The sequence below is a fragment of the Astatotilapia calliptera genome, chromosome 7, assembly GCF_964374335.1.
Source record: "Astatotilapia calliptera chromosome 7, fAstCal68.1, whole genome shotgun sequence".
Classification (NCBI taxonomy): domain Eukaryota; kingdom Metazoa; phylum Chordata; class Actinopteri; order Cichliformes; family Cichlidae; genus Astatotilapia; species Astatotilapia calliptera.
In genome coordinates, this window is record NC_137428.1 from 2,709,315 (window position 1) to 2,733,423 (window position 24,109).

Below are 24,109 nucleotides of genomic sequence, written 5' to 3' on the forward strand. Positions count from 1 at the left end.
TGGTCGGCGAAAATGTCGAAGGGGCGCGCTCGGTATTTTCCGGCAGCAGAGCAAGAACTCTTGATTGAGGGATTTCAGGAGTTTCAGAGTTTAATTAAAACGCAAGAGAACACTGCAAAGGCTGCAAAAGCAAGGAGAGAGGGCTGGCAGGAAGTTGCTGACAAATTAAACTCGTAAGTAATTCAATAATAACAATAATAATGGAGTGGGTTTATATAGCGCTTTTCAAGGCACCCAAAGCGCATGACAATACCACTATTCAGTCACTTTATTATTTATTCATAGATTTATTATATTACACTATATTATCCAATATTATATTACATTATATTATATTGTTATATTATATCCCCTTTCACATTAGAGCCACAACAGGACCCACTAGAACATGGGAACAAGTAAAAGTGAAATATAAGAATATTCTACAGAATGGTAATATTTATCACTTATATTGCTTTTCGTCTCTTGGAAAGAGACCCTGGAATACTCTGTTTGTTTGTTCATAACAGCAACCAAGAAAAGGGCAGAGCAAAAAAAAGACAGGTGGTGGTCCTGCACCCCCTCGTCAACAAGTTGGTTAAGTAAATAATACCCTCACGGGAAAATCGATATCTCTCAATGAGCACACTGTCGCGCTGAGCTAAAGGATCCTGTCTGTCCCGCAATATACGCTGAATTCTGAGGACTCTCCTTATCAATCTTGCACCTTCCGCAATGGGCTGCTCGCGTATACGGACAGGACATGGCTGCGACAGACTTCCCAAATCCACCTTCGCTTTTATAGCCGTGGTCTCTCATCTTGATTACACGAAGTGATTTGCAATTACTACTCTGAAATATGAATTACATCTGTAATAATCACATACATGTAATAGAATGTTAATAGTTCATTTCCCTTTTTTAGGAAATGACCTGTATGTATCTGTGTGACATCAATAAAAGGATCAAGTGCTGCATTATCTTCAGTTACATTGATGTTATTTATTTATGGTGAAACAGTGGTGGAATATCGCTGTTGCTTTCGTATAAATGAAGCGGACATACCTGCGTGGCCGCGATCTAATCCTGTTTACATAAAGTAAGCCTGCTCCCGAGCAGGTTTACGCTTACGGCTCTGTTGCTATGACAGCAAGTCCCGGATGAGTTTCGGGGAACCGAACGATCCAAGATCACGCGAAATCGTCAACAATCTAATCCAGCTAACCTACTTAGAGAGGTACGAAGAACAGGCCCCAGAGCAGCTTTCTCAGCTTAGATGAACTGTTTGTGTGATATCAGAGAAACTTAGGGAACGAGTCGGCATGCACAGAGAAAAGTTTCACCTGATCGGGTAATCCTCGCTGTTTTAGGAGAATGAGGAGACGAAGAGCCCCTGTCAGTGAATCACCCATCCAATGCTGAGCACTGAGTCAGTCCTTATGGACACAAGCTGACGATGAGTGACTTGCACGAGGATGGAAAAACAGAGAGAGACAGATGGATGGTGCTTTCAGTGTGTGGGCACGCTGTTGTTCTAAAACGATGGGACGCTGTAGTCTGGTTCGCTGATTTGGCCACTTCTCATCAGTCAGTGGTTTTGACATACAGCTTATGGAAGCAATTAAAATAATTAGCTACCCAAATTCACAGCCCCTCCTCACAGTGATGACCGAGTTGAATCAGAACACGGCTTTGAAGGAGTTGACACATTTTTCCCCAGACAGGAACTGGTGAGAAAGAAGTCGTCATACTTTAAACCACGCCTTCCTGGTGCCCTGCTCTGTTATGCTTCTTCCTATTCTCCCCTGAATAGATATGCAATGAGGCGAGAGATGGAGCTTCCAAACACATACTGTAACATGCAAACTTCAGCTCCAGCCGGCTGCGTCTGCTGGATGAATTATGTACATGTGTCTGCGGATGACAATGAAGCGCATCTGTGCCTAGAAAAACACAAATTTTACACAATTCCTAAAGTCCTTCAAATTAAAACAGCAACAAAGAAAAATTTGCCGGTCCGCACTTTAGACCATGACTAAGAACACATTTTTTGAGGCCCAATGATATATTTAAGGATTAGCATGATCTGATTGCAGTCATAACATGTTCCTGGTCACAAGAAGTCCTCACTAAGGGTCGGGGCTGAGTGGAGGCAGAAGGTTTTGTCCTCAACCTAAATCTTGAAAGTATATACAGTGGAAGCACAAAACATTATTCCAGTTGAAATAAATTTATTTTTATTTCTAATAAGGGAAAGTGGCTAAAGGGCGTTTGTGGTTAGAAACCAGTCTGAGAAAAATCACCTGGCTTTAAATGGCCATCCACCTGTCATGCTGCTCTTGCACGAGTCATAATTCTTCTGGTTACCAATAGATGGCCTTTTCACTTGAAAATATAATATCTGACTGCATCCATGAATCATCTCTGAGGTCTTCCTCTTTTCCTCCTTCCTGGTAGCTCCAGCTTCACCATCCTTTCACCAACATATCCACTCTCCCTCCTCTGCACATCCAAACCATCTCGCCTTGCTTCTCAATCCCTAACCCTCGTCCCAAACTGCTCAAGCTGTCCCTCTCATGGACTCATTTCTAATCCTGTCCATCCTTCTCACTCGCAAGGAAAACCTTTACATCGTCAGCTCTGCCCCCTCCTGTCTTTTTGTCAGTGTCTCCAAACCCTACATCAAAGCAGCTCTTATTCTCTGATTGTGTCAAACGATCTGATCAAAGAGTCCCGCCCTGTCTCCCAGATATCTCCATGCTTCCACAGCTACATCATCTGGACCAGCTGCCTCTCCACTCCTCATTTTTATATATTTGATGTTTGTCACAAACAGTTTTTTAATGAATTCAAAATGATTTTCTTTCTTAAAATCTCATCTGCTGAAAGTAAACATTAAAGACTAAAAATAATCCCCCAGCTTTCTCCTGTCCACGCTTGTTACTGTGTGCATCTGTCAGGAGAGACTGCTGTGTGTCTACAGAAGCACCGTGCTAATCCTTCTGTTCCTGCTCTTCCATAGCTGTGACAGGCAGGAGAAAGTATTAAGGCCCCACCGTTGGAGACTGAGCATCAATCTATTGACGGATGCAAATGTAATCACTCTTATTAGTGCACGTGCACAGAAAAAAAACGAGCTTTCCCTCCGCAGCACAGACATGCTCGCAGCACATGCACGCACACATCAGTGTGTGCCATTGTCTGTCTCGGGGAGTTTTTAAACAGCAGCTTAAAAGCCCTGTGGCTGGTTCACAGTGTGATAATGGCTCCTATCTAGAAATGTCCTGTTCCTGTAAGGCGGTCATCATTCTCATCAATTACCTCCTCTGAGCTCTCACACACTCCTGTGGAAACACATACACTGTGAGTCGGAGCGCTCAGCCGGTGTATCCGTTTGTTCTCAGCAGTGCCGCCTCTGTGCCTGCTATTCCACGGCTCCTTGATCTCAACTTTTTCCGCTTGTTTGGATTTCGTGTCGACCTTGATCCTTCTCATTTGCTTTACTCATGTCAAGTTGTCTGTGATTCTTTGTCTCATCTTTTTCTGGGATGCATGCCTCGCTACACGGTTTGAATTTTCAACCTACTTAAGGTTTGTGTTTGATTTACCTCACTAGACATTTTGTGGGCTTCAGAACTGGACCAACTATTGCATTCATTACCATGTCCTCATGCTATTGCATACCTGGAAAGGGAAAGAAAACTTCCTGAGCTAGTATTCAACTGGCACCTAATATCATCCCCTGACCTCTCTTCTCCTACCTTCCACTAAATATTTCCCCCTCTCTCCTTTCTGTTTTCTTCCTAATTAGTTCAGTTACAGGTGGCTTGTTTATTTTTCACAGCAGTAAAAGTGAAAATGTTGTTAAAAGACATGGAAAATGTTGCAGGTGAGAGTAAAAAAAAACACTTAGTATTCAGAAATTAGCCTACTTACAGTCCTCCCTGCAGCTAACCTCTAATAACAGAAACCCTCAGTGAATACAGGCTACAGCAGAGCTGCTTCGTTATAAAACTGAGGTATATCTGCTGTCCTGGTTCAGTTTATTTCACAGAGAGGACAGAGCTCTGTTGATCAAGAAAAACATATTTATGCCCAAGATGCAATTTACTAAAAAAAACAGAACCATCGGGTCATCGGGGATCTATTCTTGTTTTTCTGTTGTCTACAGAAAAACAAGAATTGCAATGAAATGATTAAATCCAGTTTTATAGCATGATAACAAATACTATATTACATTATTTATCACTATGATTTCCCCCTGCTTGGTACATATTAGAAATGGAAAAACTTACATCCCAACTGGGACCAAACACAAGCTACAGGAGTGAGCAGACAAAAGTGAATGATGGGAAAATCACACACAGTCATCACTTATGTAGAAATACTGATGTTTGTGTTAAAAATACTCTGATGAAGTATGGATTTAACTTCTTTGTTAAAGTAATAGTGAAAAAGGCCTCGAAGTAAAAACCGTCTCTTTGCAGGACGTTTCTACCAGCTGTTTTATTTAGAAGCTGACTGGACCTCATTATTATCACAACGCTCAGTCTTTTGCACAGCCCACTGTCATTGTTGCACTTTTCTATTGCACTGCCTTGTGTCTGTGTCGTTCTGTTCTGGCTGGTGTTGAACTGTCTTTGTTTTGCTTTTTTGCAATTTTTGCAAAGTTCTGCACACTTGCACTTGATGTGGTCCTGTGTCGATTGTCTGTTTTGTTTTTAATTTTCAACAGAAGAAGTGGAGTACAGTAAACATAGTACATCAAAAACAAAATATCCAGATATGGCCGACCTCGATTGTCTGTTCCTCTTGGAGGAACGTTGTCTCGCTGCACTGTGTACTGTACCACTGCACATGATGGGAATGACAATAAAGCCACTTGACTTGATTATTAATTATTTAAAAAGGGAACATATTCCAACTTAACTTCTATTCCTAATGAATGTACTCAGCCCAAATAACAAAAATGTGTTGAGGTCACGTTTTCAGGTTTTTCCACAGAATTCTGTAAGAGCAGAAGTCTTTATGCAAACACAGGTGTCGCCCCCTGGTGGCCATTCGAAAGAATATGAGCTTAACCCCTTAACACCTGCCTATCATATATGATGCATACATTCTTATGAGTATTTGAGACTTCTAAAGGCCAAAAAAAAATAAGAAAAAACCTAAATAACTAATGATGTCGGTCTCCAGTGCGCTGCACTTTCAATACACCTTAAAGATACAGACAACTTTTATACTGTTCAGCTGGTCTGTCTTGATTTGTCAAACGTTTTATTACACTGTAGTCTAGTATTGCCATGACTGTTACTCTGAAGCTCCTACGGATGTTTTGCCTCATCACTGCACGCCTCTGTTTCCCAGCAGAACGTGTACTACACCAGCTCCCAGCAGCTTCACCTGGGAGTGCTGAGCCCGACGATCGACGACGACGACAACAAGTGTCTGGTTGACGTGAACAGCAAACCCAGGCTTCTGGAGTGCAGCTACGGCACTACTAAGCACATGAAGCTCACCTGGACGTTCACTCAGGTGAGCTTTGAGCACGTATAAACAAAGATGGCCGACTGCAGCCAAACGAACACTACGTGGTTGTAACAAACCCCAGATGTGCACGCGTTCTGCCCGTTTCAGGGGCATCCTCTGAATGTTTCCAGGCTTTGATCTCCTTCCTTTGCTTTTTTGATATTCTGTATGTTGCTGTAACTTCCTGCTGCTTTTTGTCTGCTGGACCAAATCTCTGCGGATCCTATGCTCTTTCTTTTTTATTCAATAATTGAGTGAGATTCGTGCTTCTTCCTCTCCACTTTGTCTCCGGCACTTTAGAAGCACCCGTCCTGGTTTTGTTAGAGCACGGATCATTTTTCCTCTATTCTGTGCGATTTTAAAAGCACATCTACTTCCGTTGCATAATGAGCTTTCACACATCCACAATTTCTGACTTTTAACAAGCCTCTTTTATTTTTATCTTCACACTTTTAATGTTGTCTTAAAATGTGACAGATAAGTAGAAGGAGCTGGATAATTAGTAAAAAGAAGACACTACCGCATTCACGCCGTTGGCATCTGGTCTGTGTGTGCATTTGTAAGCTTCGTCTGTGTGTACGTGGACTGTTTTCATCCCAAACATCAGACTGAAGGTGGGGCGTATTTATCCATCATTCAGACCCGTCCTTTCCTCGATTCTCATCCAGTCTTCTGAAAGGCACAGTACCACCTCACCATCCAGTTTCCTGACTATCTGTAGTTTTACTACCAGGCACTCTGGCAGGGGAATCAGCCCCTAATTAGCATCGGCCAGATTCAGAACTCTCACTCCCAACTTAAGTCAGAAGTCAAAGAGATGAAGCCCATTAGGCACAACCCCGTGGGGGGGGGGGGGGGGGGTTTCAAAAGAGAACTTGGATTTCTTCATAAAAAGTATGGTGGGGAAGTCAAATAAGGTCCCCAGAAATGTTAGGAAGTATAAAAACTTCAGAAGAGACGGAGAGGGCGAAACCTTAAACGTTCACTTCACCAGCTGATCACGTTTTTCAGGCCAGATTTTCCATCTCACTGAAAAAAAGAGTTAAAAGTTAGCGTAACAACAACTGTTACATCGTCTGATCCTCTTTCCATTAGCAGTAATGCACTCATTTGTTTACCAGTGATGAACTGGATATGGATTTGCACCAGTAATGGCCTCATTAAGAGTCGATAATATATTTGCAACTATAATAATTCTCAGTCCCACAAAGTTGAATTGCATAAAGTTATACATTTCTTGTACAAACAAATTTGCAGAAGAGAAAAGAGCTTTCCAGTTATCCTTAAAAAGTAACTTCCTTCTCCTTATTTGCTCCAAATAGAGAAATTATTCTATTGTCATTTCTTATGGAGATTTTACACTGAAAAACAATAAGTAATGTATATGTAATTACACTGGATCAGTAGTCATTGTCAGAAAACACCAAGCACCACGTTTTAAATCCTGCAGTTCTTCTGGTGGCCTCGGTCACATCATCCTGGTTTCTAAACCATTTCAGCCTTTATGGTTAAATTTCCTCTTTATGAGCTAATCAGAAGCTCATAACTGGATGTTTCGATGTGTCCAAGTAGTTTGAGCTTCAGTTTTGATGAGTAAAATTCTACTTTTCAGGCTTTACTCGCCCCAATCAACCACGGCAGATGGCCCCGCCCCTCCCTGAGCCTGGTTCTGCTGGAGATTTCTTCCTATTAAAAGGGAGTTTTTCCTTCCTGCTGTCGCCAGATCACTTGCTTATAGGGGGTCATATGATTGTTGGGGTTTCTCTGTTTTCTCTGTAGGGTCTTTACCTTACGATATAAAGTGCCCTGAGACAACAGTTGTTGTGATTTTGCTGCTGATTTTAAATTTACTTAATACTAATATATCTGTGTCTGTGGATTGCACTCATATAGTTTATTGATATAATATGCTGTGAAGTTAGCAAGCTTTACCTGATGAGCTGCCTTTCTATTTCTATTTACTTTCTAAAAGGAGTAATCTGATTGTAATGAAACTTTGAAGCTTCAAAATATTCACAAACCTGGTATGTCCATCTTTTGTATACAGTCTCTGGATAAAGCATGAGATGTGTGTTTCTCTTCTCATAACTCCAGAAGTCATTCATAAAGTGACCAAATTTAACGCATCTGATAGGACAAAATGATACATAACACCATTTTACATCCAAAAGTAAAGTCTGGACAGACATGGATCTAAACCAACTGGACTAAATTCATGAAACTGAGATGCAGTAATTCTAATAACAGAACGATAGCCTTGTGCTACAGCTGGGAGTCAGATTAATAATAGATTGATTGTGTCTGAAAAATCAAAGCACTGAAAACACTTAAAACAAAAAAAATCTCTATTGAGGTAGCCTCAAAGTTTGATCAAAGATTTGTCCCATGACACGTAGTCAGAAAGCTACTTGTTAGAAATATTATTTTATTGCAGCTTTAGCTTCGAGCCATAACACATGCATGTTTTAGTTGTTTTTAAAAAAGTAATTAGAAAAACATGAGCAACATGTGCAAGTTACTGAAGAAGGTGCCCATCATGATTTATGCTTATCAGCTCATGCTAGCAACCTAAGCTCAAGCTTGGATTATCCCACCATGTGTTTCACATCATTTTCATTTTCATGTTAGAAACCACACTGTTGTTCTCGCCTCAGGGTAGACACTAATGCCCATTAGCTTTCAAAGTGAACTAACAGCTGTGGTTTCAGGATGTTTTTATTAGCAAAGAGGCTGCTGACACTTAGTCAGCATCAGAGCAGCACAGATACACGTTTATATGCATTTGTTATGTATTTTTGGTCTCTGAAATTGACAGTGTTGTTGCAGGAAAAGCTTAAAGAGTGTAGATTGTGCAGCTGACAAAGGGCTCTGGTTTGTGAAGTCTCCCCTGCTCAGAAGTACATGTTTAGACAAAGAGTGAGCAAGAGGAGGTATACAGAGAATCTCACAAGTGAACAAGTGCAAAATGAAGAAAAGAGATGAAAGAAAGAGACGAGGCGGGGCGAGAAAATAAAAGGAAAGAACGGCAGAGGCTTGTGGCAATGCTGGAAAGAAGCGAGGCGATGAAGCGAAGCAGAGACGGAGGGAGGCAGCAATTCATGTGAAGCGGCCAGTCAGTATTTGTGAATTATTGATAAGTAGATCTTTTACAATATTGAACTGAGCTTAACCCCAAGGCAGCAGCCATCAATACAGTGAAACAGAGCAAGAAGGTCTGGAAGAAAATCAAAAACTTATGTCCGACAGCAGCCAGTGTTTTGTGATAAGGGTGAATTTTCTTACATCAGCTTTTTATTTTGTTGCTCTGCTTTTATTTGTCCCTTTATGGGCACCATTTACCTTAGGCTAACCCAGTAAAAAGTTTCATTTGGCAAAAGCTGAGCTGCTGGCCAACGTTCTTTAGGCTGACTGCACAGTAGAAGAGCAACACCAGAGCGTTTCATCAGGCGGGCGGGCGGGCCGCTCTGAGAGCTTCCTGAGCGAGGCTTGATCGCGTTCAGATGAAAGCGGAGACATCGAGAGAGTCGTTCTTAGAATCAGCCATCGTAAACTGTATCCATCCAAACTGAGAAGTGAACACAGGGCTGAAAATATGTACTAACAAACATAGTTGTCTTGATTAGTGTTTTCTGTCTGGCGCTCACTAATTTAGATCGTGGTGCATCTTTAGTGCAGAGTCGTACTGTTTAATCCAAACCTGTGAAAGATCTCAGTCATGTCGGATCATGTTCAGTTGATTACAGTCATTTATGACTCTGATGAGCAGCTCATTCTTTACTCTCTACAACAACAGCTGTAGTTTGGGTCACTAACATTTCACAAACTTTTCATTTAAAGGCTGTTTCTGGACTTATCTTATTGACATATTTGCAAAGTGGACCCACTAAGAATGCACTGTTATAAGTCATTTCTAGCCTCCTTGTCTGCTCTCTGTATATTAATGCTGATTCATAACAAAAAAATAAAGCATGTAAGGACCTCCAGTGCAGCTGTGCAGGTTTTCCAAGGGTCGCTCGCAACACTTGATCAGGAAACCCTTCTTATCATATCTATATATTCTCTCAGGTACACATTTCCTGTCCACAGGGAAACCCCCTTTCTTGTCATATTTAAGGCTGTGTGATTGTTGCAGTAAGTTGGGGGTCCAAACGCAGGACACATGAATAACACCAAGATGAGAAAACAAGACAGTGACTCCAGAATCCAGAAAACAAGAGATTATACACGATCTGCAGCATGTAGCTATATGTGAATGTCTCAACAAAGCACAAGGGGACACTGAGACAATTCAAACAAAAGGTAATGAGGGAAGTGGGAGCAGCTGGGAAACAGCTGCAGACAACTAACCAAACGAGATGGGAAAGTAAAACTCGGCGTAAGACACAGAGCACACTTACCAAAATCAAACGAGAGAGACGTGACTGAAGACGATTAACGTGACACAATTAAACAGGAGAACCAAAGACAAAAGACTAACACAAAGACAAGAGTGAAGGAAGGGAAAAGAAAGAAACGTGAACCTCAAAAGCTTCTCAAACCCAGAAGGAAATATAGACCTAATAGAAAGACCAATCATAGACCTACCAAAGGGACTATGACAGTTTTAGCATAGATTCTGTGTGTGAGGAAGAACCAAAACCTGCTAAACTCCACATGAGGAGGATGGTGGACTGTTACAGTGACTCTTTCACATTATCAGAATACTTAATAATCTCTGAGGAAATGATGAGATCACTCTCTGCCTCTGACATTTACTTGGTTACAAAGTTACGTTTCCATTTTCACGTCATTTACATGTATGAGCCCAGCAATGGTGCCGAACCACTCTAGCTTTCAGGCTCCCCTCATCACTTTCAGCTGTTGGGGACTCCTGTTGGGTCTGCTGGACTAACCTGCAAAAAACTGATACTAAGGGAGTATCTGATGCATCACAATGTGAAGCTGACCCGACCCGTTATATGCTGACAACGTATGTATTTAGGAGTTGGGTGTGAAAACGGGTCGAACCTTCTTGTTAGATAAGTGAAGCTGTTCCAACATGAGTGCAGAGAGACGGGGGTTTAAAATAATATTCTTTTTGTCACCGCGCAGTGACCATGGGAAGACCGTCCTGTTGTTCTCTCTGAAGGATGAGTCATGGCTCGCCGCATTAATAATGCATTGCATTCACTCGGAGTACAGAACCTTTGTATTTAAACATGAACGACACTATTATTTATCAGCCAGATTGCAAAGTCTCTTCAGAAAAGGTCCATCACCTTCTGTGTTTGAGGTAAACTTAAATCTATGTCCATACTACACTCCTCTGGCTAATTTTAAGAGGGGCAGGAGACTGTAAATGGTCATTAAGGTTGGAAGATGTCTTGGTTTTATCAAAGCTGTTTCACTGAAAACAGCAGCCTGCTCCCAGCTGAAAAGCTCATGTGCTTGGGATTGTCGAGGGTACAACAATAAACAGAAAGTGCCCGCCTGTGGGTGTAATGTTGTGAGTACTTTTAAAAAATCTTTTCTTATGTATATTTTTCTTGTCACAAAGAGACAGAATAATGTGCAGCTGTGGAAAAGAATGAATGAATCACAAAAGATGTGAGCTGAATGTTGGTGTAAACTAAATGTTAGCAGATGTCACAAAGCACTTTGAAGGCTATCACAGTTTCTATCAAAGAAAGCCCGCGAGGCTGTTTGTATCTGTAGATGATCCTGGATTTGTATCAAGCTGAGAGACTCTGGGATGTTTGCTGTTCTGCTCGTGTAAAAGTAAACTGGGTGTATTTTAGCATGAACAGACTCTAGCGCCTCACGCTTGCTGCCGCAGCATTCGGTGCTCTTTGTCTTCTCGGGGTGCTTTTACTCACCGCATCCTTCGAGGTGAATGATTTGATTTGATGGCTCTCAGACCGTCTGACTTGCCAGCCCAACCCCCTGACTGGCTGCTTGATAGCTTTCTGGCTGACTGGCTCTCTGACCGACTGATTAACTAGTGTTCCCGCCTTAATAGCAAGGAATCAATAGTGCGGTCCGACGCTGCACTCTGCAGAATCACAGGCAGGCTCACTGCAGCATCGAGGACATGGTGCTGGATAAATGCCACATGGTTTTCTGTGCTTGTATATATGTGCCTGTGTCTGTGCATAGGGGAACATCAATGTGTGCGATTGTGTATATACACCGGCTCCGCTCCTGTACACTTAGTCTTAGCTGCAGAGTTAGCACATAGACTTTCTAAGTACATTTGCTGGAAGTGACTCAGGAGGTCAAACACTTAGACAGAGCCAATTGACTGGTTTTCAGCAGAGGAGGCAAGAATGATCATTGTGATTACTTTAATGGGGCACAAGCCTGCTTCTACTATACTATATACAGTAAAAGGCATCAAAGGAAGACTACTATGATTGCTTCCTCCTGCTATAACGTCCCATTAGCGGCCCACTGCAGAAGATGATGGAAACCTGAAAATGTCAATGCCACTCTGGCAGAGTACGTGCACTCTGTCTCACAGCAAAATGGCTTCATTTAGTCAGGCTTCAAACTGCTTTTAGTAACACTGCTTTTGATAGTTGGGCTTCTTTATCTGCAAGCCGCTTTACAACCCACATCCACCCCAATTCCTGCTTTCATCCTTTTACACCAATGCCTGCTCTGTGCTTGGATGAGGGGTGGGGGGTAGCATGTGTGAAGCTCCATGTGTTCCACAGTACACCTGCATCAATCTATATGGATTCTGCTTCACCTTTAACAAGATTGTTTTGAGTTGATGTCTGCTTACAAGTCTCACTCTTCCTTAAACACAACACTTCCTTCCTTATATATGTCTCCAAAAGTTGAATCTGTTCATCTGGACGTAGCGTTTTGTGGGAGAAACATTTCGTCATCATCAGGTGACTTCTTCAGTCTCAGCTGACTGCAGGTTTCAATCTTATAACCAGTACGTTTGCATAATGACTGAAACCAGCCCACTGAAGGAACAATGGGCTGGGAGGGCAGTTCCTTAATCTTAATTATGCAAATTCTCATGACCACTGATCAACAACCACTGATCAATGTCCATGAGTCCCATTCACAGAGAGTTGGGGAATGGCTGCAATCACAGCATTGTAAGATAGTGACAGATGTACCCTTAGGCCCCCTCCTCGATTGGTCTTTCCCTTTTCACGTAAATGGCCTCCTTGACTCCGCGCTCAAACCAGCGTTCCTCCCTGTCCAGGATGTTACATCCTCATCATTGAAAGAGTGTCCACTGGCCTGACGAGGTGGCTCTTCTGTGTTGTGCCATCCGCTTTCCCAGAGGTTGTTTGGTTTCCCTGATGTATAAATCCTGGCAATCCTCCTGCACTTAACAGCGTACACTGTGTTACTCTGTTTGTGTCGGGGGACCCGATCCTTGGGTTAAAAGCCACAGAGACCCGGTGTTTAGAAAAAATGCGTCTCAACTGCTCCGATACTCCTGACACATATGGGATCACTGCAGGTGGGCAGCGGTTGTCCTTCTCTCCTGGATCGGCTGGAGCTTTCTTTAGGTGCCTTTCCAGCTTTGACAAAAGTCCAGCTGGGATAACCACATTTACTCAGGGCCTTCTTGATGTGATGTTCTTCTGCCTCCCTGGCCGCTGTATCAGTGGGGATGGTGTTCGCTCTGTGTTGTAGCATCCTGATGACACTCAGTTTGTGCTCCAGTGGATGATGAGAGTCAAACCTTAGATACTGATCCGTATGTGTAGGTTTACCTGCAGTCAGCTGAGACTACGTCCAGATGAACAAAATCAACTTTTGGAGATTTACTTTCCTGGATGATTGAGAATGCATCAAGAAGTTCTGTATATATAGAGAAAATGTGTTACCATTATTATTAAAAACTCATCTGACCGTGGCTCAGGGGGTTGGGAAGCTCATCTGTAACCAGAAGGTCGCCGGGTCGATCCCCCTGCTCTCTCTGTCCTGGCCGTTGTGTCCTTGGGCAAGACACTTTACCCTACTGCCTACTGGTGTTGGCCAGAGGGGCCGATGGCGCGATATGGCAGCCTGGCTTCTGTCAGTCTGCCCCAGGGCAGCTGTGGCTACAACTGTAGCTGCCTCCACCAGTGTGTGAATGTGAGAGTGAATGAATAGTGGAATTGTAAAGCGCTTTGGGTGCCTTGAAAAGCGCTATATAAATCCAATCCATTATTAATATTATTATTGTTACTCCATTTATGAGTGTGGAAAGGTAGGGAGGTGACAGAACAGAGCCATACAAGCAAATATAAAACTGTAGCTTGAAAGAACAATCTTCTTCAGACTCAATTCTGACTGAATTTCACTAATTTACTTGTTTTGTTTTGCTGGGTTTTTCGCTAACAACACTGTGCTGTCAAATATTGATCCTGTCAAATGGTGACGACGGTATCATGGTGTTGCCATGTAGTTAGTGTTGTGTTTGACTGCCAATCTCATGATCTTGTACAATTTGACACACCTCAGGTCTGAAAAATGGCATCTTGAGAGCCACACTTCCTCTGAGCCCATTCCTGATGAGGCTTCAGTGAACAGTAGATGAATCAGCTCCCGGTTTCTCTATCAGGTCCCGTTTCTTAACAACGTGACCTTCAGATGCTCTTCATCTGTTGTAGAGTTTTTTAGGTCTGTCATTTCTCTGTTTGTCTTCCTCTTGTTGTTTTTCTACAGTTTGTGGAAACTCTGCACACCGTGTGAGATATCCCAAGGTTGCAGCTAATAAGTCTTTGGAAATCGCCTTATTGTTTAAAAGAAAACTTTTTTATTTCTGTCAAACTGAAATATTTGTGGCATTTTTCATAGATTCAAGTGAAGAAATGGGAACAAATATGTTTTTCTTTTGACAGCTTTCTAGAGACAAAGTACCAGCGATAAAGATAAAATTTCATTGTTTCTTTGCCAATTTGTCTGTTATGTAGAGATACAATTCAGTTTCTCCCTTTAGTTCAGTGCCCTTTGTTATGCTTTGTCCTGTGAAAATGGTCAGTCTGGCTTCTTTAAAGCAAAATGAAAAGAAATGAGGGATGGCTCGTAGCGTATTTCCTGGATGAAGCTATTATCTACTCCTGGGTTTGGAAGTGCTAACACTTCAGAAGGATGTCCCTTTTAATCTCCAACGAGGCTCCTATTTGTGTCGCCCTTTATTACAGCCTCTGAGTCAAATTGCAACCTTCATGCCCTCCAAAAGAAAAATCCTCTGCTTAAATATGAATTTGAAAATATATCAGTTTGGACAAAAAAGGATCCAAATGCAGCTCTGAAGCAGATGAAGGTCCTAAATCTGAATCTTTAAACTGCAGCCAAGTAACAATGAGAACATGAATATAGAAAGATGAAGGCAAAAGACACAGAAGGTTTTTACATCCAGGAAGGAAAGCTGGAAAAAATGCTCACAGTGCAGGACACGAGACCTGAGCTCAGTTACAGGTCTGTAAAGGGCATAAAGGGAAGAAATATTTTTTAAAAATTCAAATCTGATACAAGATCAGCAAGTGCGATATAAGACTCGGGTGGCCGGTTTTAGGGTTAGCTCGAAGTAATCTGTGCAAAAACATTTTCTCTTAAGAGCATCAGAGGTTTTTTCTCACCTGTGCATCAGAAATGTTGACACCACAGTTATTATAGTTTTGTAGTTTCTCGTTTTCTCGTCTTTTTTTGCATCAGTTAGTTTCCAGAGTGAATTTTCTTACTTCAGTTCAGTTTTTATTGTTTGAAAATGTTCGTCTCACAGCCACTTTAACCAAGCTAACAGACGCTAAAGCTAAGAATATTTTCACTAAACATTTTTTATTTTAGGTCTTTTTTTTTACATTTGTGAAATAATTTTAGTTCAAAAGTATCGTTTTTATTTCTGTTGTAATTAAATAAAATGTATTTTCACATCTAGTTTTAGTTTTTTAGTTCAGTTTTAGTTAACTATAATAACCTTGGTTTCTACTGTTTTCCACATTGGTGGTTGGCCCTTGTACATCTAAGTTTTGCCCTGGGGTAGGTGAGGTTTGCAGCATGTATTATAATGCCAAAAACTAAAAAGGTAATAAGTGAGTTCGTCTATCATGACCCTGAAACTCCAGGGTTTAAACGGACTCACTAAGCTTTCAGGCCTTGTGTTTTAAATATAACAATAAGAAACCAAACAGGAACCCAGAAGGACTTCAGAAAGCACGTTAGTCGATTTCGAGGAATGTGTCTCGTCTCTGGGTGCAGGTGAAGGAAAATGCAAAACACAAAGCATTAGTCAGTAAAGAAGCAGTAATGCAGTCACACTTTAAGCATAATAAACAGGCTTAGCGAACACAATAAAGTTCTTGTTAAAGAGGTTTATTCTTTATATTCTTTCTTGCATAAAGGTGCTCTTAGAAAGTGTGCTTTGGAACACTTTTTCTCCTTTTTGGCTGTGAAAATATTGCACATACTTACCTTGAGCTTCGATAAGAAGCCCTCGAGTATTCCGAGTGTATAATGGGACACATCCAGCTACGGTGATCAGCCTGGGGTCAGCGTAAGGTCAGGTTCAAATCTCAGAGACAGATGGAGCTCCACGTTTCTGTCCCGCTCTCTGCATGAATGCATGTTTATGACAGGTCATATATGTGCATGTATGCTTTGGTCACTCTTACGTGTCAGCAGCTTGGGTTTTGTGGGTGAACAGCTCTGTGCCTGAGCAGCTGTGCACAGAGAAAAGCAAGCAGAGAGAATCGATACCTTTTCAGTGAGCTGAGAGCTGAGAGAAGAGCACTGTGTTAGTGCCGTGCACAGGTCCGCTTTTTTGTTGTGTTTCTAATGTAGTCAGGCATTCGAGAACAGCATGCAGGGTTAGCGGTGTGTTTAGGAACACGAAAACACTGCTGTACAGTCAGCTCTGTCCTCAGGCTGATGGCTGTTCCTTTGTGCTTGTGCATGTAATGCTGGGAGGTGTAGAGCATATTGATTTCAAAGCAGCGCTGGTTCAGTCTCCACTCTCACTGCGCTCGGGCTCATTAAAACATATTACTGTTGTTTGCCACATAACTAAGGACCTACTTTTAGGTGCCAGCGCATTGTTCAAGGAATGGAGAGGCAGCAGTCCAGCGTGCATTCAGACAGTGAAGCAAGCCTCTTATTGAAAATGACATTGTTGTGAAGCGACGTGCACACAGACAGACACACACAAGCTTTTTGTGTCCCCCTCTCTCAGGTCAGTTCCCTTCAGTCAGCTTTACTGGCACAGATGTCACAGGAGCAGCATTGCCAAAACATCTAAATAACTGTTAATTGAATGGTAAAATACTCACTATGTAATAAACATCAATCACCTGTGGAGGCTGAATTTATAATAATGAAATATTAGCTTCATTGCATAATTACCATAGCACCAAATGTTTAAATATTACTGGACATTTGTTGACCGTACATACACAAAATACTACTACAGACCATCTGTGTGTGGTGTGTTCGGTAACTAATACGGTTCTAATAAGGCGTCAGTCTGGACTCTCACGCTACAGTCTTAAACCGGCAAAAGTCCAAAGCCAAGGTCAAAATATGCTTGAGATACCTGACAGCTCTGCTGTAAACTGCCTCATACGTTTTATGGCAGACGTGTTGTAAACGTTGCAGAGACTCGGTTTCATTTGAAAAGTTGCTTCCTGTTTCTCCATGAATATGGAGATTGTTGCTCTGCTTTTGAGGATGGTGCACTTAATATATGTGTATGTTGGTGTATCAAACCACCAAGCTTCCGATCAGTAGATGACCTGCTGTACCTCCTGAGCTAAAGCCACCCTGTCTACATACATAGATATATCTATATACAGTATAGCCAATAGTCTATAATAGCCAGGCTATAATGCTGAAATTGTGCATTTTTACCATTGGAATCTATAGGAATTGACTTGAGTGGCCATTAGAGCAACTGCAGCTTTTGACACTCGTGCGCGTTGCTCTTCAGCCATGGAGGTTACTGCTCGTCCAAAAACACCAGTAGAACGTCACACCCGTCCTGCCTGTATGCTGAGATATTCCTCACCTCATTTGTCTCTGTCTCTCCAGGGTGGTCCCATCCAAAACATGGAGTCGCAGCGCTGTCTGGAGCTGGTGGAGAGCCGACAGTCAGAGTTCAGTTTCCAGCTGGCAATTCAGGACTGCACGGATCAGAAATGGACCATCACCAACATACTGACTGTCCTGCCACAGTGAACGTAGTGACACCAGTCAGACATTAGGAGACCTTTCATGTGATGGACTGGTCTAACTGAGGAAGTCTGCCACTTCACACCGAAAAACCAAACTGACCCAAAGCCAGGATGGACCATCATAGAGGTCTGGTCCACAAATGATAGTCCAGTTAGAGATGGACTAACACACTGACCTCAGCATCAAACTAAGCTCTCAAAAAGTTAGTTTCAGTACTGGACTTATTTTTAAGGAGAATCTGCATAGAAGCAGATGTGCTCCAATCAGACACGGACCATTAGTAACCTAATAACCATTTTATACCAATGACCTGGGAAAAGAGACACTCACAGATGGAGCCGGAGCTCTTAAAACTCCCCACTCTGCGATGGAAATGAGAAATATAGCCACTTGTTCCGGGAGACAGGCTCATGAAATCATGTAAGCAGTCTGGTTATTGCAGGAGCGGGCCTGTGATGTATTCTGGCTCCCAGTCGGTAGTTTAAGTTCAGGCCTGAGCTGCCACAGCCTCATCACACAATCTCAAAACAAATTGAGTGAGCGCGGTTCAATATGTTTGCGTGCAGACGGACAGATGTGGTGTATTGTTGCAAAGCAGCCGGCGTGTTGCTCACGTTTGATTTTTAGGGCAGGTTTTAAATCGTTACCATCACCGCTCGACTGGAGCGGAGCGACCGAGCAGGTGCTGTAGATTTCCTGATGTCACTAAAAAGGAGCTGGTCTAATGAAGAATACCACAGAGTGATTTAAACTGGCACTGTGATAGAAACACCGTCACTCAGGGGTTTCAGAGTGTGTTTTGGGATTAAATGGTTTACAGACAGAACCGCCAATCATTCTGGCGTGTGTGTACACTTCTAAACAGAAATCTGGAAACACCTGCCAGGACAAAAGACTTCGTGATGTGGAGAAGATGGAGCTTCCACGGCATCCGTCCACTGACACCTGGAGCAGTGTGCTGCAGTGTGCACGATTTTAGAAATGCTGAATTATCTCTGCAGAAAAACAACAACTAACTCTTAGATTTCCTCACTATTTAAAATTTAAGTTTTTCTTTTAACTTTATCTCAAAAATCATGTTTCAAAGCCCTCTCAACACTCAGAAATATAACGTGAGTGCAAAGATAATCCAGTTGGATCAAAAACCTACAGATGTCGTGTTGGTTGCCCACAGGTGGCTGTGTATCAGATGCTTTGCTTTGACTTTAATAGATACCTGCAGTATCCCTCAGCATATGGAAAAAGTGGGAATGATGTGCACATTTGCCCTTTCACAACCAGACTTTTTGTTAATATGGTGGGGGGTTTGTTATAAACCAACCCTGCTCACGTTGGCCCAGCTCGGTGTCTGACTACAGTTTTCATCCTCACATTGTCTGGCTGCATCTGTGCTGTCTGTAAATTACTAACTGCTCCCATCAGCTTTTTCTCATTGACCTTGTAAAGGATGCCTCTCCAACGCGTTTGAAGAGAGTAATCACACAATGCAACCTTAGAGCAGCAGAAGACGTGGCCACAGCGCTCTCCTCGACGGCTCTGGCTTTTAAGAGCTTACAGCAGAGACGCAGTGATGAGAGCGCTCAGTCCATCATGGTGACTGCTGAGGTCAGTACAGGTCAAAGTCACACCTAAACTAAGAATTTGTTAGGGTGGCCCAAACCTTGGCTAAATATTCAGAAGAATTAAATACCACAGAACGTGTACTAAACCTGATTTCAGGTCCGTAGTTTATCACAGCATGTCGGCAATACTCCTACACGGTCCTCAGAAGATGTCTAATCAAGAAAAATTATTGAAAATGCCTGCGTAGGTGTAGCATAAAGGTGCAGAACCTCAGATATTTATTATCCTATTTCAGACACTTCCTCCTTTTTCAATTTTAAACTCTTCAACAAGAAACGCGGCGTTCTTTTCCCTGGATTTAGAGGTCACTGCTGCCCGCTCGTTGAGTGCCACGTGAATGAAATTTTACCTTGGATGGTTGTTCATTCAGAATACACAGCAAAAAAGTATGAAAAGATCACAGTAAAATACAGATATTTGGAGTTTTATGAATTTACAAATCCAGCTGTGGTTGTTTTCATCCAGTCGTCACAGGTCTGAATTTCAGGCTAATTTCTTTCAGCTGTTCTTTTTTCAGGGTGAATCGCTGCATTTCAATGACTTAAAAGAAAAGAACTGCGTGCACAAGTTTAAACTTATTTTGGATTTTCTATAATCGACACATGGTCAGAAGTATACGTACAGGCTAAGGCCCATTAACTTGGTGATCATGATTGAATAAAACTTGTAGTTTCTTTGCATCATTACAAAGGACTGCGCTCGTTGGCCTGCCCATACTCGGAGCAATGGGACGGTCCAGGGAACTCAGTGAAGAATTAGTGAAAATGCAGATTTACATAACTTGGGAGAGTCTCTTGGAGCCATTTCTAAACATCTGTAGATTTCAAGATCATCAGTTCAAACAATTGTATAAATTATTCAGATGTGTCACCACTTTGCAGACGTCTGAAAGAAGACGAAACTGTCTCTCTCATGTCAGAGGCAGCTGGTTAGGAATCCAAAATAAATTCAAACTTGTGCACCCATTTCATGCTTTGCATCAAAGAAGTTTACCACACAGCCACCCCACTGTAAAAAAACATCCCACCCCAAATTAGCCTGACATCCATGGCTGTGATGAGTGGATGCAAACTTCTCACCACAGCTCTGTTTTTCTCAACTTTGAATGCTGTTGGCCGAGGCTGGGAAATATGGACCAGACTGACACTTGTAGGCTGGATATACAGTATCTTAAAAAGCAACATGTAAAATATCATAGGTTACACTTAAACAGCTGTTTTTTAGACAGGAGCGACTGTAGTTTTTAGGAATCTTCCCCACAGTCAGTGTGGATAATCACCTTTATTGTTTGCTGTCAAAGTTTCACGTAGCCTAAAAGCTCAAAGCTGGTTTACAGAAGGTTTGTCCTGAACATTGAAACAACTAATGCCAGAAGACCGAGAGCCATTCACTATGATTCAAAACAAACAGGTCATTAAACCACCAAAAAGTGCTTTAAAGACAGATTAGCAACACAACCTACACCTTCCTTAAACAGGTGTTAAAAGTTCCCCGTTTCCACAACCAGCGTTGAATTTTAAACTGATCTCATCAAGGAAAACAGTTTTTCAGATGATTCAATGCAGCTTTAAAGTGGACTGAAAGTGGCCCAACCCAAACCCTCCACGATGGCTCACGAAGGAAAATCAGCGGCTGGCATGACCTCAGCATCCAGGTGAAGGAAGGAAACAAAACAAAATTACACAGCATCAACATCTGTAAGGAAGGAGACCGCATCCATAGCATTGCTACAAACTGCAGCTGCAACTTTCTGACGTGATCAGATGTTTAGGGGATTAGCGACACCCGAGAGGAAGACCTCGGTGTCTCTTTGAAAGAATTAGCAGTTCACTAAAATGGGAGCAAGCACGACAATCCATCCTCCACCACCTACTCGCTGCAGTGAGGTCTTTCTGCACGTCTGTGTGGGCTTTTCAAAGGTATCCTGAAGGATGTGTACTCATCACAAACGAGTTATGTGCAGAATTAATGCAGAATCACAAAAAGTAACTGAACAGATGGAAATCTAGATAGTGGACAAGTTTCTGAAGGGGGAACTTTTTTCCCTTGAAAATTCTCCAACAGGAAGCAAAATCAATACAAACACTGGTGTGTGCGTGTGTGTGTGTGTGTGTGTGTGTGTGTGTGTGTGTGTGTGTGTGTGTGTGTGTGTGTGTGTGTGTGTGTGTGTGTGTGTGTGTGTGTGTGTGTGTGTGTGTGTGTGTGCGCTTAATGTTGTTCTGTTTTGTTCTTTAAAGATGTAATTCCCTGAAAGCTTTGCATCATAGGTGTACAACATGTAATATTAATAAGAACAAAGGGAACCGGGAGCAGGTGGCTTTCTCTCGACACCTATTGTGTGTACAGCTAAACGATGCTTGCAACAACTTGTACCAACAAAGAAGAGTATCCTTCCCTCACCCTTAGGAGGAAACTGGCACCCACATACGCGTAGTTAATCAGCACAGCAGATGCTGCTCTGACTTACAGAGAGTCATTTGTGCTTCAACTCTAAGCATAGGAAGAAGTAGATTGATTGTCACATGGCAAAAATCAGGTCTGCACTGACTTGTGGCACAAATGTAACTCCATACATGTGAGGGTATTTTCTATTTTCTTTACATTAGAGTACATGAACCTTTGCTGATTGGATATGTGTGTTTACTTCTGCTGAATCATGTGCAGCGTTTACAGATCTCTGAAATTTACACTGTTGTGAAGCTTTTAATCAAATATAAGTGCATTGCAGTCAATCTCCCAATCATTCAACGCTGTCTAAAGACGATGAAGTCGAATTGTTAATCTGGCTGTTGTGTATTCAGATCTTTTGTTTTCAGCCGGAGCTTGCTGACGTGTCAGTAACGCGTTTCGCGGCGCTGGTAACTCGTGGAGGACTGGAGCTGCTCATCTTCTATCAGCTACTGTGTAGCATCGGTTACCAAACCTTCTGTTGATCTTTTGTTTTCGTTGTGGCTCAGGTTTGTAGATCCTGAAATTTTCAAAGTATCTCAATTTTTGGGAAGCTGTTACTATATCGAGTCATGAAAAATGTCCAAGCTATTTTGTTAGTGTATTTAAAGCAGATATTTATAATTACCAAAAATTAAAAAAATATTCATGGCTAAACTTGTACTGTGATTTTTTTCTTTGTTTTTTTGTGATGGATATTGATCACTAAACACTGTTGAGCTAATATTATTTGATTCATAAAGGTCTAAATAAAAATTGTTCTTTTATTCTTAATCTGTGTGTAAACACCATGAATAAGGAACCGTGACATAAAGTCTTCTTTTCAGAAGAATGGAAAACTGTTCAGTGGATTCAGCACGCTGTTCTGAGGATGTACAACCCAGATTCCAATGTTGGGACGTCGTGCGAAACATGAATAAAAACAGAATACAATGATTTGCAAATCCTTTTCAACCTATATTCAATTGAATACACTACAAAGACAATATGGCTAATGTTCAAACTGATCAGATTTATTGTTGTTTTGCAAATTTTCACTCATTTTGAATTTGATGCCTGCAACACTGCTGGGACAGGGGCATGGTGCGGATGGTCCTTTTCCTCTTTGCCACAAGATTTGTGGACTCGTCAGGCCACAGCACACTTTTCCACTTTACGTCAGTCTGTGTCAGCTGAGCTCAGGCCCAGAGAAGCCAGCAGCATTTCTGGGTGTTGTTGATATATGGCTTTCGCTTCGCATGGTAGAGTTTTAACTTGCACTTGTAGATGTAGCGATGAACTGTGTTAACTGAGCCCGCATAGTAATAGCTTTACAGAATGATGTTGGTTTTTAATGCAGTGCCAAATGAGGGATCGAGGGTCATGGGCATCCAGTGTTCTTATTCGGCCTTGCCGCTTACTTGCAGAGCTCTGAATCTTTTTATGGACAGTAGAAAAATCCCAAGATTCCTTGCAATTGTGCATTAAGAAACGTTGTTCTTAAACTGCTTAAACACGCAGTTGTTCACAAAGTGGTGAACCTCGCCCCGTCCTTGCCTGTGAACAGCTGAGCCTTCTGGGGATGCTCCTTTTATACCCAATCATGACAAACACAATTGAGGTTGTATGTTTATGAGTGTGTAGTGTAGGTGGAGAGGAAAAGTACTGTAAACTGAAACTACTCCAAATCTCAAAAGACTGAAGTCTCATTCAACTCATGTCTTTACCGAGTTTGTGCCTGCACCTACTAAATGTTGCATTGGCCCATGCATTTTCCTGCAGCAGTGTCTCTGCTGAACTTGGAGTTTGACATCATGAAACATGTATGAGCGGCACTCTCTGAGCACTGCTAACATCAGTCCCGGTAATGCGGCTGTTTACGCTCCCACTGTCACATAAAGGCCATCATTTGCATGCACACAAATACGCACAAACATTTCATATTTCATGCTGCCATTTTTTTAAGCAAGGGAAATGAACGATACTGTATGCAAAGCACTCTGTATAATGGCTTTACAGTAATCTCATTATGAAAAGCAAGAATGCTTTCCATCATGGTGCAGAATAAAGTGCACATTTTCAGATGGGTTCAGATAGCTTTAAAGTTATTTTTTTATGAATTTGTCGGTAACAAATACCGCGGCAATGTTCATGCATCACTCATATATTTGCACAGTGACTGTCACCTGGGGTTAGGCTAGTTTAGGCTTGTACCTGAGTCACCATAAAGCTATAGATATGTGGAAACCTTAATATGAGTTTTGTTTTATTTGACTAAACGCAGAGAAGTTTCTGATTTAACGTTAATCTGTGCAAACTCATTTGAGTCCAACAACAGCAGTCACCTCTCGAAGCTTCGTATTGTAAAGTAAAGACTGAACAATAA

At 42.0% G+C, this 24,109-nt stretch overlaps 1 protein-coding gene across 1 annotated transcript in view; it reads left to right on the forward strand.

Annotated features, from left to right (window-relative positions):
• Positions 1 to 22,401, forward strand: part of LOC113025072 (polypeptide N-acetylgalactosaminyltransferase 18-like) — a 181,076-nt gene extending 158,675 nt beyond the window's left edge. The window contains exons 10-11 of the mRNA XM_026172462.2: positions 5,350 to 5,514; positions 17,530 to 22,401. Of these exons, the coding sequence (XP_026028247.1) occupies positions 5,350 to 5,514; positions 17,530 to 17,676 (312 nt within the window). The 3' untranslated portion in view covers positions 17,677 to 22,401. The remainder of the gene's footprint in view (positions 1 to 5,349; positions 5,515 to 17,529) is intronic.
• Positions 22,402 to 24,109: the final 1,708 nt, after the last annotated feature.